General features: G+C 45.2%; 1 protein-coding gene across 2 annotated transcripts in view; it reads right to left on the bottom strand.

The window, feature by feature from the left end:
- The window catches only part of WDFY4 (WDFY family member 4), a 241,499-nt gene that overhangs the window by 145,393 nt on the left and 72,204 nt on the right, over window positions 1-23,902 (bottom strand). For both annotated transcript variants that reach the window (XM_048858078.2, XM_075130729.1), the window contains exons 15-24: window positions 19,877-20,091; window positions 18,325-18,437; window positions 16,703-16,910; window positions 16,262-16,338; window positions 15,035-15,253; window positions 10,621-10,805; window positions 6,991-7,222; window positions 4,471-4,622; window positions 1,041-1,152; window positions 64-254 (exon numbers count right to left, since the gene is read on the bottom strand). In XM_048858078.2, coding sequence (XP_048714035.2) covers window positions 64-254; window positions 1,041-1,152; window positions 4,471-4,622; window positions 6,991-7,222; window positions 10,621-10,805; window positions 15,035-15,253; window positions 16,262-16,338; window positions 16,703-16,910; window positions 18,325-18,437; window positions 19,877-20,091 — 1,704 coding nt within the window. The remainder of the gene's footprint in view (window positions 1-63; window positions 255-1,040; window positions 1,153-4,470; window positions 4,623-6,990; window positions 7,223-10,620; window positions 10,806-15,034; window positions 15,254-16,261; window positions 16,339-16,702; window positions 16,911-18,324; window positions 18,438-19,876; window positions 20,092-23,902) is intronic.

Below are 23,902 nucleotides of genomic sequence, written 5' to 3'. Positions count from 1 at the left end.
GGCCGAGAACACATAATGCAAGTGAGGCAAACAACACCTGAAACCAGAGGGGCTCATTCTCACCTGGTATCCGCCGATGTGGCTCATCAGCTTCTCACTCATGGGACTGCGGTTCAGGACGGAGTTCAGGACTTTGACTGCGGCGTACATCGCATGGTCATCCCGGGCCATGGCAATGAGGCCTAGCAGAATAGCTGGGCCACCAATAAAGTTCAGGCTGTTAGCTGCTGGGCAAGACTGGAACACTCGTACTCCTGGGGAGAGACCAACAGTTACTAATCCATGCACCGATATGGAACAAATCTAGAGCTGGACATTAATGGGCACATGACTGCAGTACAACAGAGACACCCTGTTACCATGCTGCATCTCTGGGCAGGGGAGAACTTTCATCCCGAGAGCAGACTGCAGTAAATCTCGGAATTCTGCTGCATCTGAAAGTGAGGGTGGTGCGTTTGCTTAAACAACCCAACCAAGAGAGAGATGGGTCTGAGCAGCAACGCCTGAATTGGGATCAGAACTCCAGAGAAAGACAATCTGCAATGTTAGTCCTGGCCATTATTGTCAGGGTAGGGACCAGCCATGAAGCTGGGTTCTAGATCTGAATCTCTCCCACGTTCAAGGTTATTCTGAGCCAGGGTTTTGGTTTGGGCTCATCTTTAAGAAAACGCAGCATAAGAGAGATGAAGAGAAATGAAACTGCAAGAGGAAAAGGTAGAAATGCCATTAACTAACTGAGTCTGGCAAAAGGACTCATTGCTCTACAGTATGTGACCATGACATCATTCCCAATGATGCCTATGAGACTTTGGAGCCACATCCATTACATATATCTGAACAAGATCACTACCAAGTGCCTTGAAGCTTAAGGCATTAGAGGCAAGTTATGCCCTCAGATACACGTACATGCTGGGATCCCATTGATTACATTGGGAGTCCTATGTACACTTTTCAGGACAGAACATATAAACGTCTGAAGATCCAGTCTGACTAGCCCCAGCTCTCATGTTCTACTTTTCCATTCCCCAATTTGTACTTACCAAATTGGCCCACAGCCACCGATCCAATAGTTCGTAAGGGACCAGCGAGGTGTCCAGCAATGTTTGTAGCCAGGAAAACAGGTGTTGAACTGTCACGAGAGATGATCCCCATCTAAAATAGACCAAAGAGACCTCGTAGGAAACATTGTTGGAGGTTAAATTGGGGGTTGGGGAGCAGAGAAGGAAGCAAGGAATCGGGGATTGTATTTGTTTGGGATTATTTTAGTATTTTTAGACCATCATAGAACATTTCATGTACAAAGATAAACTGTTGATCAAAATGAATAACACAAGGGGATTCAAAGTCAGAACTGCTCATCCAGCCCAAATATCTCCTCCAGCTCCGCCACACATGCCCCTTACTGTTCCTGCTGTGGGTACTGCATTGCAAGGGACTCAGAACAGCAATGTGGATAGCCTATAGTATACGCTTCAAACCCCAGGGACAGCTGAGTGAAATGAGGCACCCAGTGAGAGAGTGCACTCCCCCTTCCAGGGCCAATCAGGCACTGACAATCAGACCCGCCTGGGTATGATCAAGGAGGTCCCTGCCCCACTGAAACAGGAAAGGCTGCTGAGCAGCAAGGAGAGGACTAGAGGCCACCCAGCTCACAGGGACTCATCGGACCAGGCTCAGAGACTTTGCTGGAGGATGTTGAGTTGAGGTGTTTTAACCAGGGGTCCTGACTGCTGAGGAGCAAGGGCCTCTCTACCTGTTTTACAAACGTTCCCTCCGTGAGACTTTATTAAAGGAGACATACTCATTTGGATTAGTGGGTTTGGTTTTGTTCCCCTGGCCTCCAGGGGCACACCGGCACAGCACACCCCCTCACACAGCCTTAGGCATGAATAACCCGGCTTCTGTCATTATTTCAAGCCAGGATTTTTACACTGCCTGAGCACTGTCAGAGCTCGAGCTGTATGTCCCTCTCCAGCTAAAACGAAAACATGGAGAAGATGGAGTTCAGGTCAAGAGTGCTCGCCGGTAACTTAAGGGTAAAAAACCTTTGGAAATTAGAGCTAAGGTACCCAAACAGCCATACTGAGCCCAGTGTTGACTCTACTAAGATCCAAAGCTTCTTCCTCTGGATTTAAGAAGTCTTCCGGCAGCAAAATCTGGGAGTGGGGGAGGAATCAGGACTTCAAGCCTGATTTTAAATGATTTAAGGTCCATTGTTACAAATCTTCGGTCCATTAACTGTCACATGGTAGCATTCTCTTTTAGCATCTTGTTGAGTGCTCATGTATGAAATTGTTTGACAAAAAGAAAATTCCTAGGCAAAAAACTTTTTGTTAAACAGAGAAGGGATGTGCAGAGCAATCAGGGAAGCTACCTAAGAACCATAGACTTATAGGATGTGGGAGGCTAAGGAAAGTCTGTGGGGCTGAGGAGCCCTGTACACATTGGGCTGAGGATGAGGGAAATCCTGGAGAACTTAGCATATCTGTAGAGCTACAGGAGTCCCTGGGGAGGTTAGTCCACTACTCCCACACTGCTGCAGTGGGCTGCAGCTTCCTCACAATTCACTGCACTCATAGTAGCTCACGGATGTGACGCAGTGCATCCTTCTCCACCATTTCCTGGAGTCTCCACCATTTCCCTTTCCCTCACATTTGGAACAAAGAGATTCTCTTGGTGGAAGACACCACCATACCTAACCCCCTAGGCATGGAACGGTTCTGCTCTGTACCCATTGTTGGAGGAGCTGGTGGTGGTAAAGGGTGTGTACACATCCAGAGTCTGCTACCATCTGGCTCCCCCATGTAGAACACTGCAGATAATACCCCACCTGACATTTGTGGGTGAGGGACTTGAAGACTGTCACTGAGGAAATACCGTAGTGTTTGTACTCTAATGCCTCTCATCGGACTCCCCTGGGGGCTAGACTGTGGCTGGATGAAGGGATGGTCAGGCGTCTCAGATGCAGAGGCATGAGCCAATCAAGTGTTTTTTCCTCCTGGCATCACTCCAGAGCAGAGTTAAGGTTGTTAGAGAGCTTTAACTGTGCATCCCTTACATTGCCATGTCTGCATTTCTTTTAAGAGTAACTTGCATCCTGAATCATGAGAGTTTGTAACAGTTCACTTGGGGATAATTACAAAACACCTGTAACGTTTTTAACCCCTAAGTTATCGATATACACTCAATTTCAACTCCAGTTTTAACATATAGTTTTTGGCCTAGGAATTTTCTTTTTGTCAAACAATTTCATACATGAGCACTCAACAAGATACTAAAAGAGAATGCTACCACGTGACAGTTAATGGATCGAAGATTTGTAACAATGGACCTTAAATCATTTAAAAATTACAGTCATATAACGTAACCCCCAGGCCATAAACCAACCACTAATTGACTGAGATCAAGAAAAAAAGGCTCCTATGGGCAAGTTATTCCATAATTTTGTTTTATGAAATTTTTGCACCTTCTTCTGACACATGTGGTGCTAACCGCTGTCAGATATAGGGTACTGAGTTAGATGTACCATAGCCTTGATCCACTATGGTGATTTTTATGCTCCCTGTGTTCTTATGATACAAACATTTGGTTTATTGGACAAATGTACCAACCCAGTTTGTTGGTTATTAGACAACATTTTTTAATATTGATCTGCTCTAGGAATTATTTGGGGGGAAGATCTCTGGCCTGTTATACAGGAGGTCAGATTAGATGATCACAAGATGATCCTTTCTAGCCTTGGAATCTATGAATAGACCTGGATGAATTTTTTCAAGCAAACAGAAATTTTGCCAAAAATGCATTTTTCAGGACTCCAAAACTATTTCGGGTCCAATTTAGTAAATAGTTTCAGCTGAAAAAAAGTCAATATGTTTTGTTTTGCAGTTTTTAAAACAAGCCATTTTGACATTTCATTTCGTCATGCTATTTTTGACTCAGAACAACATTTTACTTAGAAAATGTCCTTTTAAAATGTCAACCATGATTTGAAAATATTATTTTGAGTAGACATTTGAAGGATTTCATTTGACCTGGCCAATTTTTGTTTGTTTGTTTGTTTTTCATTTAATCAAGAACAATAGGAAACAATTCTGTTTCTGTTTGAAATAAAACAGGGTATTTTTATTTTTCGGTTTGACCATCAAACCCCAAAACCAATTGTTCACTCAGCTCTAGTTCTCAATTACATAGCAGCCTTTGGTGCGCATAGTGTTTAAGAAGACAAGTTCCTCCTGTAACATAAATTGGTTCGAATCTCCTCTCGCTTCCTTCGATGCAAATCAGGAGTAACTCCGCTGAAATGAATGGATTTATATTAGTGTAAATTTGGTGTACATGGGAAGAGACTGAGATCCAGGAATTCAGGGAAAGCACCAGAGCGAGGAAGTTACAACAAAACCAGAGACTTTGCTCCAAGAAAATCTAAATGCAAAGGTGCCTGGCTGAAAGCAAAGGAAGAGAGCCTGTGACCTCTTTGGCGATCAGCCGACCGTCCACTTCGTTGTAGCAGCTCTTTATGTCTTGGATGGTGGTGGTAGATGAGCACATGGCGTTGATCCCAAATGAAATTCTCTCCTCTGCAACCAAGGCTGTGAGCTGAGGCTCTTTGGAGTGACCATTAGCTAAAACAAGAGAGACTTTTAAACCCATGAGCAATTTCACATTCTCAGCCCGTGAGACTAAAACAGGTAAGTGGATAAAATGTGGGGGAGAAAGGGGCGTTTAGAAAGGGCTCCACTTTGATCTAACCAGAACCAGAACTGTATCTACATCTTTGCAGCCCAGAAGCTGGAGCTTGCCAGCATGCGCACCAGTAGGAGCTGCACTCAGCTTTTCTCCACTGGAAACTGCTCTTTGCAGATCTTACCACCAGCATCTCCATGAACCCAAGAGTTGAGAGCACGACACACAGTGCAGGTTTCATTAAGGAGGTGTCTGTCACTATATAATTATTCTCATAGGATAAATCCTTGCTTTTCCACACGATCCAAGTAAAGAGCTGGGCAGTGGAGCCACACCATGAAGGACTTTCCACACCCACCCTCTGAGAGCTGGGGAATGGTTTACCCGATAGCGATTATACCCTGTTCTCCAAGTGATTCCGAAGCCCTGTGCTTGGAAACTGTCAGGTCACTGGGTTCCCGGATTTGACTACACCTCACTTGTTACACAGTAGTCTCCCCCTTCTTGGGGAGAGGAGGTGGTGCATCACGGCCGTCACATGGCCATGGAACATCATGGGAAATGAAGTCTGGCTGGGGATCCCAGTCTGTAGAGGAGAATGGGAGCACGAGGCTCCCAAACAACAACTCCCACAAGGAACTGCTGCAGGATCAAAATATTTTGGCTGAAATAGTTTGATTTTCAGGCATTCAATTTTTTGACCAAAAAAAAAGAAAAAGAAAAAGAAATCCAAGCTTTCCCTGGAAAGCAGACATTTTACATGAAAAATGTTTTGTTATAAAAAAAAACTCAATTTTCCATTGAAAACCAGTTTTGATGAAAAATTTCACCCCTCCCATACCCTTTGCTTTAGGCTGCAGCTTCAGCAGATGGGTTTGTTCCACTCTTTTCAAGTGGGAGAAGACATCCCCAGCCCACTGACTTCCTAATGCAGAGGTGGATACACTCAGCAGTTGAACAAGCAGCAATCAATAACTAAAATGTACTGGAGATGCTCTGTCTGCCTGTTTAATAATTGAAGCTAACAGTATACTTTAGTTAAAAAGCTTCTTCATTAAATTGAATGTAACTTTGTGCTCCCTGCCTCCCGCTCTCTCCCCCGCTGTGTTGCACCACTCTCCTCTGAGGGCCTGTGCAGCTAAGGAGATTGCTGTTTCCTTTTCTGCTATGTTTTTGTCTAGCACTGCACATCCCAGTTACAAAGGTTCTTCCTTAATGTCTGCCTCACCCAGACTGTAGTCTCCATAAATAACAAGATGCCCACAGAAAATGAAGAGGGTTGGTCCTGTGATCAAGTCACTGAGCTGGAACTCAGGAGACAGAGTTCTAGTCTGGGCTAGGGGAGATTGGCATTCAATTCCAGCTCCTCCACAAAAATCCCGTGTAACCCCAGGCAAGTCACTTAGGCCTGGTCTGCTCTGGCAGCAGTGTGTAAGGTACACGCCCCAGTGAAAAGCAGGCTGCTTCCACACTGCAGCGTATAGCTACACGAGGCAGTGAAAGGCTCCAGCAGCCGGGGGAGGGAGCAGTGAAAGGCTCCGGCAACAGGGAGGCAGCACGACTCTATACTGCTAAAAACAGCCGTATAGATAGGGGAGGCATGGCTGGGGCGTGTAGCAAGCCATGGAGGGTATACACCCTAGGGTTCTGGTGTCTCTGTACTCTACTCGCCTAAGCAGTGCCTCACCATCTATGCTGCGATTTATACCCATGTTAGGGGGGCGTGTAGTGTCTCTACTCAACATGCCACTGACACCATAGACATAGCCTGAGTCTCTCTCGGCTTCAGTTCCCACGGGTCACATGAGGATAGAAGCACTAACCTACCCAACAGGGTGTGGGGGGAGGGATTCTGAGGAGAAATACACTGATGATTGTCAAGAGCTCAGATACTATGGCGATGAGGGGCATAGAGGCATGACAGATCAATCAATCTTAATTAATTCTTGACTCTGTCACAGATGTCCTGGGCGAGTCACTTAGAGCCAGATATTGAAAAGTATCTAGGTGTCTGAAGATGCAGATAGGAATTCCGGCATTCTTGAAAACCCCACTAGGTCCCTAACTCCTAGCGGAGGCTTCTCTGTGCCTCAGTTTGCCCTGTAAAATGGGGATAATTATTAAGGAACTTCATTCCACTCACTCTCAGCTGTCCTGTCTATTTAGATCATAAGGCCTTATTACACGTCCAGCACAATGGGGCCCCATCTTGTTGGAGGCCTCTAGGCACACTGGTAATGTTAATAATGGATGATAATAATAAACCACGGCAGATGTCCGGTGCAGCACGTCAGAGTCCCCGCTTACCTGGAAGCTGCACTGCTTGGAAGTTGCTGAAGTACCGGGGCCCGAGCTTGTTAATCACCTCCACCGTTTCCCCAGAGATAGACTCTTCAAACAAGTACGTCGGGCCCAGGCGCCAAGCCAAGGAGGACTTCTGTTTCCAAACGCGGGGGGTAGCTATATAGCCATAGATGTCGACAAAGGAGGATGGTTCCATGGAAATATTGTTCCCGGGTAAGGGCTGTATGTACTGCATCTGCTCCAGAGAAAGAATTCACTTGTGTATCTGCGGAGCTGTAGGGCCTCAGCCCAGCAAGATACTGTCTGTCCTCATCCCCTCTGAAGTCAAGGGAAGTCACAGGTGCTCTGCATGTGACGTCACAGGATTAGGTCCTTACTTGCTGAAAATCCCAGTTACATAAGGACTGACATTAACACGAGACATAACCACATCAGGCCAAAGTCATCCCTGGTACAATCACACTGACTTGAGCAGGTTTCCACCAGGGATTAATTTGGTCCACTCTTTGCAGCACTTAAACTAGGCTTTTGTAACCTAGTCACCTGATACATCTGGTCTCTCCTTCCTGGAACAAGATAACAGGTAGACCCCTAGTGGGATCAACAGTCTCCAAAGAGTGTTCTGTGTGCTATTGGTGACCTACAGTACACTTCCAGCGATCTGTGAAGACCTTCTGATTCCCATGGGCCTGCTAAATCACCTCTTTGTTCTCAGCTGCTAAAGAGCAGCAAAGAAGCAAAATCGACATTAAATACTTCCCTGATGCTAGATATCCATGTCAGCAATTACTATAGTTGTAACAAGGATGTTCAATAATGAGTTTTGGGTTCCTAACTCCTTAAGCAACTTGGAAATCCTGGTGTTGGCCTCCAGGAATCAGCTGTCACTCTACATGACTATTTAAAGCCCCAGTCCTGCAACGTGTTCCATTTGTGCAGATCCCTGCTCCTGCACCCCATCAACTTCAACAGGGCTATTTGCCAGGGGTAGATCAAGTTACAGAACCGGGGCTTATCATTTAATAACTTGTCAATTTTCAGCTTTGATCGTAATCAAGTCAACATTGCAGCTGGGCTCTGAGGAAGGCTAGTCAACTACAATGCAGCAAAAAAGTTAAGATGCCTTTTTGGACTCTGAGGAGCAATTCTATTGTGCTCCTCTAGATTATAAAATCTAGACTGAGATCTAGATCATCTAAAATGTAAAATCTCCTGGGCAGGGACTATGTACTACTCTGTGGTTGTACAGCTCCTAGCACTGCAGGGCCCTGTTCTTGGTTAGTCCCTCCCTAGGCTCTACTATAATTAACAACTTAATAGATAATTATTTTAGAGCTGAGATTTTCAAAAGCATCGTAGTGATTTATACTTCTAAATCACTTTCAAAAGTACCATCGGGACTTGCACTCCTCAAGTCACGTAGGCACTTTTGAAAACCCCACCCAATGTGTCTTTCTTAAAGAACACCCATCCAGTTCATTTCAAATATAGTAGAAAAATCCTCTGCCTTAATCCCAGATTTAAACGTCCTTGAGGCCAATGTTCTTTTTTTGGGGGGGATAGACTTTAGAGAAGGATCCAGAATCAGGCTTGTAATGGAAACTGTGTAGCAACCATAACTGTAGAGAGGCTACTGCAAATCCATAATGACCTAGGAGACAAGTTTCAACAAGAGGAACCTAAAGGCTAGGTACCTACATTTACACCAGGCACCTAAACAAGCCATTTTCCCCAAAGTGCAGATCACTCAGCAGCTCCAGTTTACTTCAATGGAAGATCAGCATTTTGAAAAATCTGGCCACTTAAGTGCTGAAATATGGACATAGGTGCCTGCCAATTTTTGAAAAATGTTCAGTTATAATCACAAATACTAAGCAATAGTTTTCAGAGCTTAATGCAGCCTCCATTAGGGTAGGGATATGACTTTTATGGGGCCAGATCATCCCAAATCTGTTACTGCAGAGTCCTTATCCTTTCCTCTGAAGCATTTGGTGCTGGGGACAGAAGGAGACTGGATCAGATGGCTCTCAGGTCTGATCCTGTCTCCAATTCCCATGATCCTAAAATCCTGGCCCTAGATATTAATGACCTTTGTGTAATTCTGATTTGTTGCCCGATTTCCTCTTTGTTTTCCATATCATGAAAAAAGCATCACTTCATTTCCTCAAGACACGGACTTTGGGCCCATCTCTTATTTTACTAAAGCTTTGTTTTATTTTTATTTTGACTTATGATAAACATTTGCTGTTAATCCTTTAATCCATTGTGATGCTCAAGGCTTGTTTTATCCATGACTTCCAGTCTCGTTTAAAAGAAGGCAAATTAAATTAAATTTTCATTCTCAGAATGGCTATAGGTCCCACAAGGTACTGTGGAGACATAATTTTTCTCAAGTATGGGAAAGAGAATATTGGGAATGAAACAGATTGCTTTTACAGGGAAAGTATAACACACAGGCAAGCTTTGCGTACATCGGAATAGAGGAGTGAGAAGGAAGAGACCAAGGTTGCTATAAATGAATGACAGCGGAGTGGGGAAGGGATCTAGGGACTGCCTAGAATTGGATGACAGTTTCAGCATGGCCAACCACAAGTGTTTAAAAAGAATCACAAGTAAGGCCTCAAAAATATCCTGAGATTGGCTATAAAATCTTGAGATTTAAAATAAAGTAACATAAAAATAATAAATCGGTGGTTCTTTTTATTTGCCTTCTTGTTTCTGAGCCTTCAAGATGCACTGAGTTCAAGCTTTTCCCCACACCCAAAAGGTGAAGAAACTATTTTTTGTAATGAAAGCTGAGACACTTGCGAAATGACATGACTCCAGGAGCTGGGGCTTTATTAAAAATAACTAAATTTTGCCAGACTTGCAAAAAAAATCACTGTATTTTGCAATCCTCTTCCCCCCCTCCCTCATTTTGAGCCATCTTTCTTATTTCATATTAACCCATGTGAACATACCTCTTGGAAACAGACCAAGTCTATTATTTGAGGAGAAGAGCTAATTCACAGACGGTCTGATACTAGAGCTGGGAGAAGATTGGCCGGTATGCAGGGAATGACCGCCTGAGGGATGTGAAACTTAGAGTGTTCCATTGGATGCAGCAGGCAGGGCAGGGGATCCGTGGGACACACCAAACCCATAGATGTCTGAGACATAGCGGGAAATCCCATCAGTCTAAGCACTATTGTGGAAGGCTGGGCAGTAACACAGAGGATCAGTGTCTCTGCTCTGCTCCCCAGGGCCTCCTCCTGCAACTCCAACATTGAAACATTCAAAATGACTATTCCCTCTTGAAAATACAGGCCTAAAGCCTTTGCATCCCCAATTTGAGAGGACTCAAATGTGTCCTGAATTTCAGAGGGCGAGTTCTCAGCATTCCTAAGAATGGCTCTATTAAGGTGTTTCAGGTTGGGCCCCCATAATCACTGGTCACTTTTGAAAATCTGAGCCTCGATCTCTAAGGATTCGTGTGATTTCCAGTGCCAGCCTGAGCACCACGTGCTCCAACAGAGATGGACAGCATTGCTCTTTGAGGTCTCCTAGCTGTGGGATTAACAAGACAGGGAGAAACCGACCCAAGAAATGCAAATGACCAGCTGCCAAGTACGGTTTTATGAAGAGAACCTTTACCTTAGCGGAGCCAAGTATCTGTCCGTTGATATATGCCGAAACTATGCAGCTCCTTTTTGTTTCCTTAGCAAGCGTCACTGTGAGGTGATGCCACTGCCCTGTGGCTAGCTGTTGGGTGCAGCTGAACTCAATCTGAGTTGGGGCTGAGGGGTGATTTGGGACCTCCATTTCAGGTTCCATGATGTCTGCACAGAAAGAACAAGCACTTAAGCGGCAGGCAGACAGAGCAGAGGCTGTCTTTTACTGTGTGTTTGCACAAGGCCCAGCAAAATACAGCCTCAATCCTGATGCGGACCTCTGGGCATTATTTCAATGCAACTAATATTAACGTACTGACTGGGAAACTGAAGCACAGAGAGGTGAAGTGACTTGCCCAAGATCACAGAGTCAGTCAGTGTCAGAGCCAGGGATAGGACTGCGGAGCTTCTGGAAAGCAGTTATGGAGGGGAGGGAGGGAGCAATAAAAGTCAGTGTATATATTATCTAAACTACTGGAGTCCTATTATCAAGACCTAAGGTTTCCCTAAGCCTCGAAATTCACACAGTGTGTACCGGAGCTGAGCTCCCAAATACCGCCAGCTCTCAAGAACAATGGTTTGTTCCCAAAGTCCTGAGTGCTGTAAAATGAAACTGATTCTAAACAAGACAAAGCCTCAAGTCTTCATTGATTGAGTTGCTATGGAAAGGATCTCTTAGAGGCTGAACAAGTGCAGATCCTTTGTATGTGGTGACTGCATTATGGAGACAGGTAAGCTGGCGTTTTCAAAGGTGCCTAAGGGAGCTGGGCACCCAGCTCAATGGGAATCAGGCACCTAACTCCATTAGACTTCTTTGAAAATCCTAGCTGCATTGTACCCCCTACTCCCAGTCCCAGCCCCTTCTCCCAGGGATTAATCAGGGTCACATGTGAATTACCAAGCACAGCTCTGATAATTGGATAAGAAGAAATGGATAAGTGACAGCCTGAGAATAGCCATTCAAAAATCAGGGAAACTAACTAGCTGTTTGCTTTGGAAGCCAGGAGATCAGGGGGTGTTCACTGCCATCTCAGTCCCCTCTATGCTCCAGATCTGTGCACGGCCCTCATGTCATTATCAGTGAGAATAAGAACAGGTATTAATTTATACACTGCACTATTCTCAAAGACTTCTGGGCACCTGGCACAATTTAGCACATTAATTTAGCATCGTCTCCTTCAACAGCAGAATATTAATGGCAAAAGGGGTGTCATTTTACATACCTAAGAAACCATTCTTGTTGGAGAAGACTCACATTCTTGTGGGGAAGATACACATTAGATGTTCGTGCAGGTGCCAGGGTACAGCAACAAGGGGATCTATATTATCTAATACTGTGACTAGGGCAGACATAGCAATAATAGGTTTCAGAGTAGCAGCCGTGTTAGTCTGTATTCGCAAAAAGAAAAGGAGGACTTGTGGCACCTTAGATTTGTTAGTCTCTAAGGTGGCACAAGTACTCCTTTTCTTACAGCAATAATACTAGCTCTTACACAGCCACACAGTAACATACATATACAACTGGACTACAGAATTTCTGTTCTTTAGAAGTAACCTAGAATGACGTATTGTCTGTGCGTGCACGCATGCATGGAGACACACCCTCACTCCAGGTACTTCTCAACAACTGGGACTTTGTAGTCCAGTCACAGTAATACAGCAACACACGAGCAAGCTCCAGAACACCTTCTACCAAACATCAAAGGGAACTTACGTCATATTCCAATACATTTCAATGCACTGCTCCACAGCCTAACATAACCATTTCTGCAGGAGCTCAACATGGACCTATAAGTCGCTACCAACTCTTACTAAGCCTAGAGGTGGGTGAAATGTTTTGGCTAAATAGTAAATGTGCCAGAAATGCAGTTTTGGGGTGAACAAACTCATTTGTGAATAAAGGTTGAATTTTGTGAATAGTATCGGACAAATATGAATGAAAATAATTTTTCTGAAAAACACCTAAACGGTTTGCTTTGACATTTTCTAAATGAATCCTTTAGACACTTCATTTTGAAAATGTTGCTTCGAATAGATGTTCAAAATGGTTCACTCAACCTGGATAAAATTTTCAGTTTTTCATTATGTCGAGGAAAAAACCAACAACAAAATCCATTTTGGTTCAAAATGAACGGATTTTTTTTCTGTTCAGTGGCCAAACTGGAAAAAAAACCCAATGATCTGCTCAGCTCTGAGTAAGACAAATCAAATGATTGCTTAAATACAGCCAGATGGCCTCTGTTTTTGATGTCAGGTTTACAGATCCCACCTGGGATAACACAATGCTATTCACACACTGTATAATGGAAGTAGGAGACAGGATCTTTCACACGTGTTCAGTGATTCTCTTGAGGGTTGGGGAAAGGAATCAGAAATGTAATTAAAAAGAAGAATAAAAGAGCACACAGTGCACAATGTATCTGTTTAATTTGCAATGAAATCTGCATCAATTTCACTCCACTTTCACTCCAAGCAGTACAAAGTTCTGCTAATTGCAATAAACTATACTGTCCAAAGTAGAGCACTGAAAATCAAGTGCAAAGAATAGAAGTGGAGTAATAAATAGAATCGATATTAATTCTTGGGTGAATTCCAGATCTTTTGGGTGAGTACAAATCTCGTGTGCCTGGCCACTGAGCCAGCCCCAATCTAATCCTGGTAGAGGGGTTGGGAAAGGAGAATGTCAGAATACATATGATTGGTTGTCATCTGGGATATAACAGAGCAGCCTGGGGGCTACTTTAACCCACACGGATGCTGGCACAGATCCACCCTGAGAATCAGGGAGATGTAGCAGCTCCATGTCTTTGCTGTACGAAGCACAAATTCAGCAGGACCGAGAATCTAGACCACCATCTATGTCCTGCTAGGATCCAGGATTACACTGACTCACACCAGATGATGCGTTTTGGTGTTTGCTTCACGAGCTGCTGACAGTGTTGTACAGCAACAACCCCCAAACACCTGACGCAGATTGTTTTGTACCACTCTGCACGAGTCCGGCCTGAGGATTTGGCGGAGGGACAGCGAGATGATTCTTTCAGACATGCCTCAAGCTTACTTGGCTGACATTACATATTCCAGCCAGCAGCGCTCCCCAAGGGATCGCATGCACTCTGGCCCTGGCCCTCTCCCACCCCCTAAAACTGGACTGGGGCTGGCACAGCGACCAGACACACCGGCAGCTCCACCACCCCAGGGAATTCTCACTTGGCCAACTAGTGCTGTTGATTGTATGTGGAAGGCACCCAGGGCTAGGTTCAAAAAGCATTTAGGCACCTACATTTTAGGTTCCACTGCAATTCACAAAACTCCCATTGAACTCCGTGCCCATTTCTGCCTCTGGCCTATGTGCTGCTGCCTCCTTCTAGGCTCCTGGGCACCCATCTCCTGCCTAAGCTCCAGAGCGATTCCCAAACCAGGGGAAGACAGGCATTCAGCTGCCTAACCCAGGTGTGGGGTCCAGGCTGGAGGGCATGCTCAGAGATCACCTCCCAGATCAGGGAGGGGAGGAGGACCTCCCTTGTAACTTGTATCCACAATGGAACAGCTTCCATGGGAGAGACTGAAAGACCGCACATCACAGTATCCCATGGCACAGTGGTGAGGGCAGATCCCTGTACAAATCCCTTCTCCTCATCAGGGGGGGGTGGGGGAGGGGGCGGGCTTGAATGAGGGGAATCCCACATCCCAGGTGAGTACCCCAACCATGAGGCTAAAAATAATGAGGGAGGTCATCCAGCATCATCCACCACAGCGTGTGACCCCCCAGCTTCCTTTTCAGAGCTCCTGAGATGCCTAACTCCAAAGAAGGTTCCTGCATTGTGGATCACAAGCAGAGCTAGGTGCCGCCCTGCAGCCCAGATGTAGGCACCTATCCCCACAGGCTCAGTGCACAGCCTTTTCGTTGGCCCCTCCCATTGGCTGGCTTAGGCAAGGAGCTGCCTAGTGCACTGGGTTTTGTGAATCACTGTCAAAGGGGGCTGTCTCTCCCCATTTACTGTCTAGGGAGCGGAGGTGCCTCACTCAGGCTTTGCAGGATTTTCTAGGCACCAGGAAGTTAAGCCTTGCGACACCCAGCATCATAATGCTGAAGTCCCTTTGTGAATACAGGCGTCTGATGCTGCAGTGATGGGTGGCAGTACAGAACGCAGAGATAAATAGATACAGGTAAGAGGGGGAAGGGATCTTTGGTCCCCCACCCTTCCACTCCTTTTCCCTTTCGACCCCAGTGATTAGTGGATAGCTGTTTCTGTTTTCCAATGCTCTTTCCAAGGCAGAGGGCTAGAATTCCTTTTTAAAAGGAAAGTAGAGATTGCCCTTTAAATATCTAGTTCCGCCGAATGACTGAGGCCCTGGCCTTGTGGTGCCCAGCGGCTGACCATGGAAAGCTTTACCCAGTGGCTGGAACTCCACTTCCTCTGTAGAGATGACCAAGGAGCGGTCTGTGGGGGAGAAGCTGACAGCAAAGCAGACAAACTCCTGCTCCATCCTCGACATGTGCCGCACCACGGTGAGGAAGCGCAGGCGGTGGGCATCGCGGACAGAGCAGAACCTGCTGACCAGGAACCAGGAGGAGACAGTCAGGCCGCCCGAGGGTGGGAACAGTCTAGCACCTGCAGGAAGGAAACAAAATGAATGTGAGGAAACAGGCTCCCCTGCCCCGTCCCTAACAACAGGGCTTTGTTCCTTTCATCTGAGGATCTCAGAGCCCTTTTCAAATATTAATCTAGAGCCCTGTGAGGCACAGAGCAGTCAAATGACTTCTCTGAAGTCCCCCAGCATGTAAGTGGAAGCAGTAACTGTGGAATCCAGGAGCTTTAATTCCAAGTCCTCCCACGCCCCCCTACTAGACAGCACTGCCTCTCTTACTATTGTGCCAGACAGGATGTGTGTGGCCCAGGATTAACTGAAGAGAAATGTGGCACCTTAGAGACTAACAAATTTATTAGAGCATAAGCTTTCATGGGATACATGAAAGCTTATGCTCTAATAAATTTGTTAGTCTCTAAGGTGCCACAAGTACTCCTGTTCTTTTTGCAGCTACAGACTAACATGGCTGCTACTCTGAAACCTGAAGAGAAATGGGGTCACCAGGCCACTGACTAAGGAGAGAGACACTTAGAGGTTTGCCTCCTGTGGGGGGAGTCCAGATCTGGAATTGGAACCGAGCTTCCCCAGAGTTCAGAGAATTCTAGAGGTCAGAGATGGAGGAGACCTAGCAGATCCTCCAGGGGCCAATGCAAGATTCTTACAGACAGGATGTTTCCAAGTGTTTTATCCAGCCTAGTTTTAAATGTTTCAAGTGATGCAGCTTCTGTCCCTTCCTCTGGGGGATTATCCCACAGTCTAATGGATCTCACCTGTTAGAGTGTTTTCCTGGTATCTGCCCTGCCTTAAGTCACGCCTTTACTCCTAACAGTCAGAGCAGATGTTGCAGCGTGGCCTGTTGCAGAGAGAGGCCTGCGCTCTATACCTCAGAGCTGAATCTGAGGCAAGAGTTGGGAGGGTGTTGAAGCAGTGGTCTTGTATGCGGCCATCTCTGGCTACCGCAGGATGCCTGAGAACAGGAGGGCTATGTTCATCTTTCTCAGAAGGCTCCATGTGAACCAGCAGGTACCTACCCATTCCAATCCCTCCTGAGATGGAGTGTTCCACATTGGGGCCCATCACAGTGGAGAGCGTGGGGAGGAACAAACAGCTGCAAAACAAAGAAAGCAGAAATTCAAGCCTGTCTCAGCGAGCTATTAAGGACCTGGCTCTGTGCTCTTTCCGCACGCCAACCTCCCACTGACTACAATCCTGCAGCCTCAGCCCCTCAGTGGGTCCAGGCTGATGATGAGGGTAAGAGCATGGCAGAGATGGAGGAGACCTAGCAGATCCTCCAGGGGCCAATGCAGGATCACTAGGAGGGCTGTGGGTAGACTGTATGAGTTGCTAGCAGTGCTGCACGGAGGGGAATTATGGGAGCAGGAAGATCTGCTATGACTCTCTTGTTTGGTCCAAAATAAGAGACTGGAGGCTCTGTAAAGTGATACAAAAAGCAGCATGAATCGCAGCAATACCCGTATCCCTCAGGGGACATGTCGAACTCCACGAAGGACGGTGCCAAGGAAGTGTTGTGTGGCTGGAAGTTCCGCGGCGACGTCATGGAGATGAGACTCATAGATGTCTGGAGAGCCATCGCAGAGCCCCTGGACGCCCGTGGGGAACTGGTGTTCCGCGTGGCTAGCTGAGGAACCACAGGATTGTCTGGTACGGCTGCTCCTGAATCTATGACAATAAAGCCCGTCATTAGCAATGCACAGTGCTGTCATTGCTTCCATTCTGTAGCATGCTTCTTTCCAATTCATTGATTGCAGCCACAAAGCATGCATCTGATCAGTCACAGCTTCTCCCTCTATGCTCAATTAGTCCTCAGTGGGCTGCAGAAATCTTTCTGGTGCTGCAGAGGGTGTGGGGGGTGAAATAGGAGTGGAGCTGGGGGAATGATGCATTGTTCAGTCAGTCAGCAATTTTGCAAAATCAGAAAAAAAACCACATTTTTTCACATTGAACAGAAAATGAAATTTTAAATTTTTTGCAGCAAATCGAAAAAAAGCCAAAACAAGTTTCCTTTCAGATCAGACGGAACGTTTTGTTTGGACAAAACTGAAACTTTTGATTTTGATGTCAACGTTTCTTGAATGTTTTTGAACTTTGAAATAAAATTAAAGGAAATTTTGAAAAGAAACATTGGTTCAAACTGAAAAATCAAAACGTTGCCATGGGGGACGGGCAGGGTGGGGGGAGAAGGAGCCGGCGGTGGTGGTAGGGGTTTTTTTTTTGTTTTATACAAACAGTTTGGTGCACAAATTCACAGAGTATTTCAGTGTCAACAAACCTGCATTGGTCAGCGAAAAAAGTTTCAGACAAAAGCGTCCCCCAGTTGTAGGTGAGGTCTGCGAGAAGAGCTCTGAGAAGCAGCTCTTCTTCCCCAACATAGCTCCTCAGGTAGGAGTGCACTTCCCTGCCCTCTTCCTCCTTGGGGCAGGTGCCTAACCCTGCTGGTTCCTTTCCCCACCTCCATCATTCAATAGCTGAAGGGCTAAACCCAACGGGCAGGTGAGTGCTGCGTTTGTGCCTGTGCAGAACTTGTGGAGCTGGTTCTCCACCACCCTGCCCCTTATGGAGTTACTGGCGCATGTGCAAAACACGTGTATGGGGTGGGAATTCTATCATTATGGTTTTGTACCGGTGAGGAGCACAGGGCGTGTGCTGCCTGAAGTGAATAATGCTCCGTATAGATGCACTCCCTCTAGATCCACAGGAGAAGGCAGGTATGCTCATGCCCCCAGCCCAGTAGGCCATACACCTTTGGGGAGCACTGCTGGATGAGCTAGTGTAAACCACCGGTCAGCATCCCACTCTGTGTGAGGATTTGAGTTTATCACAGCCTCGGGGACAGAGTCTATCATGAGCTCAAGCTATCAAACCTCGGCTTTGAGCTCTGAACGCTCTTGGCTCAGCTCCTGCTGTTGATCAACATGCCAGTTTGTCACAGTGGCCCACTCTAGAGACTAATGTTCTCTGGCACGCTAGATCTGCGCTGTGCCTGGCTTCTCAGCAAGTAGGTCTGGCAGCAGCTTTCCTTCCCCAGCATGCGCACCCGGAATACCAACTCCATTCTCCACGCTGCTGCTCTCACCTTCACTGCAAGCTGCTTTACACAAACTAGTCTCTTGATACAATGGAGTCTTAGCCGGGTTTCCGCACGCCCCAGTCACGGCTGGCGGAGGGGTCCCAAGCCAGAGGAACTGCCTGAGAACACAAACACCTTTGTATAGGATATATGGGAGCACTGCCATCAATGCATACACAGCAAAGCCCTGAGGTTACTGCCTTCTAGCTAGTGAGGCCAACTTTACTTTGAAAGGCAGAGTGGGACAAAAAATAGAAATCACACTCTAAAGCTTTTCCCCACACAAAAGAATGGCTTTTTGGCGGAATCAACATTTTCCAAAATTAAAGAAAACATTGTTTGTTTCATCTTCTTTTATCCCTCACTTTCTTAACTTGTTTTTTATTGGGGGGGGGGGGCGAGGGGGGAATCCACATTTGAAACAAAACAAAAATCTTCATATTCATTGTTTTCATCAAATTTCTTTTTTTCAAAAATTCCTGGAAAAGTTTCAAATGGAATGAAATAAATGGATTTTCTCTTATTTTTTGGTTTAAAAAAAAAGAAAGAAAGAAAGAAAGCTGTTTGACCAGCTCTGCAGAAAAGCCTATGTGTACACCGGCCTGGGCATGAGTTTAAATCAGTAACACCACTACACCATATCTGAAATGCAGAGGATAATCAAGAGGCCACTGATTTCATAAGGATCTTGCAAGCCACCTGACACTCTTAAAGGAAGACATTCCTAAAACCAGGTGTCCCCTAAATCCTTAAAAAAAATCAGTTGCCTCTTGATTATCCTCTGCATTTCAGATATGATGTGATGGAGTCGCGGATTTCAACATCCCTAATATTAGCACCACAAGGCTGGTTATATCTTCCCCAATATTTTTCTCTCTCCCAAATCTTTGCTTTGTCTGGTGCTGGCTGCGATTTGCAGACAAAGTTCCACAGTGCCATGAGAAAAGCTGAATTTCCAGCCAAACCAGAAGGAGGAAGCTTTAGAAATCTCACAAGAAAACAATCTACAGCTCAGCTTTGGACAAGATGTTCGGAGAATCTGGACAAATTTGTGGTGCGCATTCAAACCCAGCCTGCACTCCACTCCTTCCAAAGCCCACGCCACACTGGCCTTTGTTAGCTTTATTGGAGACTGTGTGGTCTATTGATGTGAGCAAGAGACTGAGCAATATGACTCCTGGGTCTGTCTTTGACAGTGTGCGCAAATGTGGGAAAATCAATGCATCTCTTTGCACCTCAGTTTCCCCATCTGAAAAACAGGAAAATAATCCTTTCCTCCTAGGTGTACTGCACTTCTTTAATTAATTAACATCTATCAAGTGCTTTGAGATCCCTGGGTGGAAGGTTCTACAGAAATGCAAAGATTTACTACCCTAGGTCCCAATTCTGCAATTTATTCAAGCATGTCCCTAACTTTCACCCTGTGGGGTGTCCCAGCTGGGTGAAGTGTCTTGCTGAATCACAGTGCTAGTTTGTGTTAGTCTATTTCCTTAAAGGATCCACAGCCTTAGTGCAGAAAGACACTATAAAACCACTTTGCTAAATACAGATCCGGTACCTTAATACATCTGGCTCAATGGATTGTGAGGCCAGCTTCTCAAAAATCCTGATGAGAGGCAGGTGCAATGGGTGGCTGTCATTGTTCAGAGCATGCTGACAGGAGGTTATGATGGTGCTCAGCAAGCCGGATGCGCACATCACCTGACGGCTCTTCTCCGATTTCACCAAGGACTGGACGTGATCGGCCACAGCGCATTGGATTTCCTGGGAAAGCTAAAACAAAGAGAGGGCTGGTGTCAGTGTGCCTGAGACCCTAACTCCACAGACTGGCTCCATGCGGATCCTTGATTTCAATGGGCTCCAGAGAGCTGCAGAGGTCCACCCAAGAGCAGCAGCTTGCAGGATCGGCGTCTACAGCAATACTGCTTTGATTAAATCCATTAGTGGCTGTGCCATAAAATTCAGCATCAGGAGAGCCCAGCCATCTTCTCCCATCTGACTACTGCTCAGTCATCTGTGGTCAAGCTCTCTTGCAGAAACACCATGTTTGTGAAGGGACTAAGGTAGAAGTCAGTCAGTTCCCCTGTATAAGACAGAGATAACACCACTTGCTCTCTCACGATTCATAGATATTTAGGCCAGAAGGGACCATTATGATCATCTAGTCCGACCTCCCGCACAACGCAGGCCACAGAATTTCACCCACCACTCCTAAAAAAGACCTCACACCTATATCTGTGCTATTGAAGTCCTCAAATTGTAGTTTGAAGACCTCAAGGAGCAGAGAATCCTCCAGCAAGTGACCCGTGCCCCATGCTACAGAGGAAGGCGAAAAACCTCCAGGGCCTTCCAATCTACCCTGGAGGAAAATTCCTTCCCGACCCCAAATATGGCGATCAGCTAAACCCTGAGCATATGGGCAAGATTCATCAGCCAGATACTACAGAAAATTCTTTCCCGGGTAACTTGGATCTTACCCCATCTAAAAACCCATCACAGGCCATTGGGCCTATTTACCATGAACATTTAATTACCAAAACCATGTTATCCCATCATACCATCTCCTCCATAAACTTATCGAGTTTAATCTTAAAGCAAGATAGATCTTTTGCCCCCACTACTTCCCTCGGAAGGCTATTCCAAAACTTCACTCCTCTGATGGTTAGAAACCTTCGTCTAATTTCTAATCTAAATTTCCTAGTGGCCAGTTTATATCCATTTGTTCTTGTGTCCACATTGGTACTGAGTTTAAATAATTCCTCTCCCTCTCTGATATTTATCCCTCTGATATATTTATAGAGAGCAATCATATCTCCCCTCAACCTTCTTTTAGTTAGGCTAAACAAGCCAAGCTCCCTGAGTCTCCTTTCATAAGACAAGTTTTCCATTCCTCGGATCATCCCAGTAGCCCTTCTCTGTACCTGTTCCAGTTTGAATTCATCCTTCTTAAACATGGGAGACCAGAACTGCACACAGTATTCCAGGTGAGGTCTCACCAGTGCCTTATATAACGGTACTAAAACCTCCTTATCCCTACTGGAAATACCTCTCCTGATGCATCCCAAGATGACATTAGCTTTTTTCACAGCCATATCACATTGGCAGCTCATAGTCATCCTATGATCAACCAATACTCCAAGGTCCTTCTCCTCCTCCGTTACTTCTAGTTGATGTGTCCCTAGCTTATAACTAAATTTCTTGTTATTAATCCCTAAATGCATGACCTTACACTTCTCACTATTAAATTTCATCCTATTCCTATTACTCCAGTTTACAAGGTCATCCAGATCCTCCTGTAGGGTATCCCTGTCCTTCTCTAAATTAGCAATACCTCCCAGCTTTGTATCATCTGCAAACTTTATTAGCACACTCCCACTTTTTGTGCTGAGGTCAGTAATAAAAAGATTAAATAAGATTGGTCCCAAAACTGATCCTTCAGGAACTCCACTGGTAACCTCCCTCCAACTTGACAGTTCACCTTTCAGTAGGACCCGTTGTAGTCTCCCCTTTAACCAATTCCCTATCCACCTTTCAATTTTCCTATTGATGCTCATCTTATCCAATTTAACTAATAATTCCCCATGTGGCACAGTATCAAACGCCTTACTAAAATCTAAGTAAATTAGATCCACTGCGTTTCCTTTATCTAAAAAATCTGTTACTCTCTCAAAGAAGGAGATCAGGTTGGTTTGGCACGATCTACCTTTTGTAAAACCATGTTGTATTTTGTCCCATTTACCATTGACTTCAATGTCCTTAACTACCTTCTCCTTCAAAATTTTTTCCAAGACCTTGCATACTACAGATGTCAAACTAACAGGCCTATAATTACTTGGATCACTTTTTTTCCCTTTCTTAAAAATAGGAACTATGTTAGCAATTCTCCAATCATACGGTACAACCCCTGAGTTTACAGATTCATTAAAAATTCTTGCTAATGGGCTTGCAATTTCTTGTGCCAATTCTTTTAATATTCTTGGATGAAGATTATCTGGGCCCCCCGATTTAGTCCCATTAAGCTGTTTGAGTTTCGCTTCTACCTCAGATATGGTGATGTCTACCTCCATATCCTCATTCCCATTTATCATGCTACCATTATCCCTAAGATCCTCTTTAGTCTTATTAAAGACTGAGGCAAAGTATTTGTTTAGATATTGGGCCATGCCTAGATTATCCTTGACCTCCACTCCATCCTCAGTTTTTAGCGGTCCCACTTCTTCTTTCTTTGTTTTCTTCCTATTTATATGACTATAGAACCTTTTACTATTGGTTTTAATTCCCTTTGCAAGGTCCAACTCTACTTGACTTTTAGCCTGTCTCACTTTATCCCTACATATTCTGACCTCAATAAGGTAGCTTTCCTTACTGATCCCTCCCTATATGCTTTCTGCTTTTTCTTAATTACCTCTCTAAGATGCTTGCTCATCCAGCTTGGTCTACAACTCCTGCCTATGAATTTTTTCCCCTTTCTTGGGATGCAGGCTTCCGATAGCTTCTGCAGCTTTAATTTAAAATAATCCCAGGCCTCCTCTACCTTTAAACCCATAAATTCTTCAGTCCAATCCACTTCCCTAACTAATTTCCTTAATTTTTGAAAGTCAGCCCTTTTGAAATCAAAAACCCTAGTTGCAGATTTATTTTTGTTAATCCTTCCATTCAGTTTGAACTGAATTAGCTCATGATCACTTGAGCCAAGATTATCCCCTACAACCATTTCCTCTATGAGGTCCTCATTACTCACCAAGACCAAATCTAAAATGGCATCCCCTCTAGTCGGTTCAGCAACTACTTGCTGAAGGAATCCATCAGCTATCGCATCTAGGAAAATCTGAGCCCTATTATTATTACTAGCACTCGTCCTCCAGTCTATATCTGGGAAGTTAAAGTCTCCCATGATACACAGGGCATGATCCAGCAAAGCATGTAAGCACATGCTTAACTTTAAGCACATGGGCAGTCACACTAATGTGACCTATGTCAGAGTAACAGCCGTGTTAGTCTGTATTCGCAAAAAGAAAAGGAGTACTTGTGGCACCTTAGAGACTAACCAATTTATTTGAGCATAAGCTTTCGTGAGCTACAGCTCACTTCATCGGATGCATACTGTGGAAAGTGTAGAAGATCTTTTTATACACACAAAGCATGAAAAAATGGGTGTTTACCACTACAAAAGATTTTCTCTCCCCCCACCCCACTCTCCTGCATTGGCACCTTGACAGCAGGATTGTCTGGCTATGTAGACTCCCTCCTCAGGCCCTACGCAACCAGCACTCCCAGCTACCTTCAAGACACCACTGTCTTCCTGAGGAAACTACAATCCATCGGTGATCTTCCTGATAACACCATCCTGGCCACTATGGATGTAGAAGCGCTCTACACCAACATTCCACACAAAGATGGACTACAAGCTGTCAAGAACACTATCCCCGATAATGTCACGGCTAACCTGGTGGCTGAACTTTGTGACTTTGTCCTTACCCATAACTATTTTACATTTGGGGACAATGTATACCTTCAAATCAGTGGCACTGCTATGGGTACCCGCATGGCCCCACAGTATGCCAACATTTTTATGGCTGACTTA

Source organism: Caretta caretta, chromosome 7, assembly GCF_965140235.1.
Source record: "Caretta caretta isolate rCarCar2 chromosome 7, rCarCar1.hap1, whole genome shotgun sequence".
NCBI lineage: Eukaryota > Metazoa > Chordata > Testudines > Cheloniidae > Caretta > Caretta caretta.
This window is presented reverse-complemented; position numbering and strand designations above follow the sequence as displayed.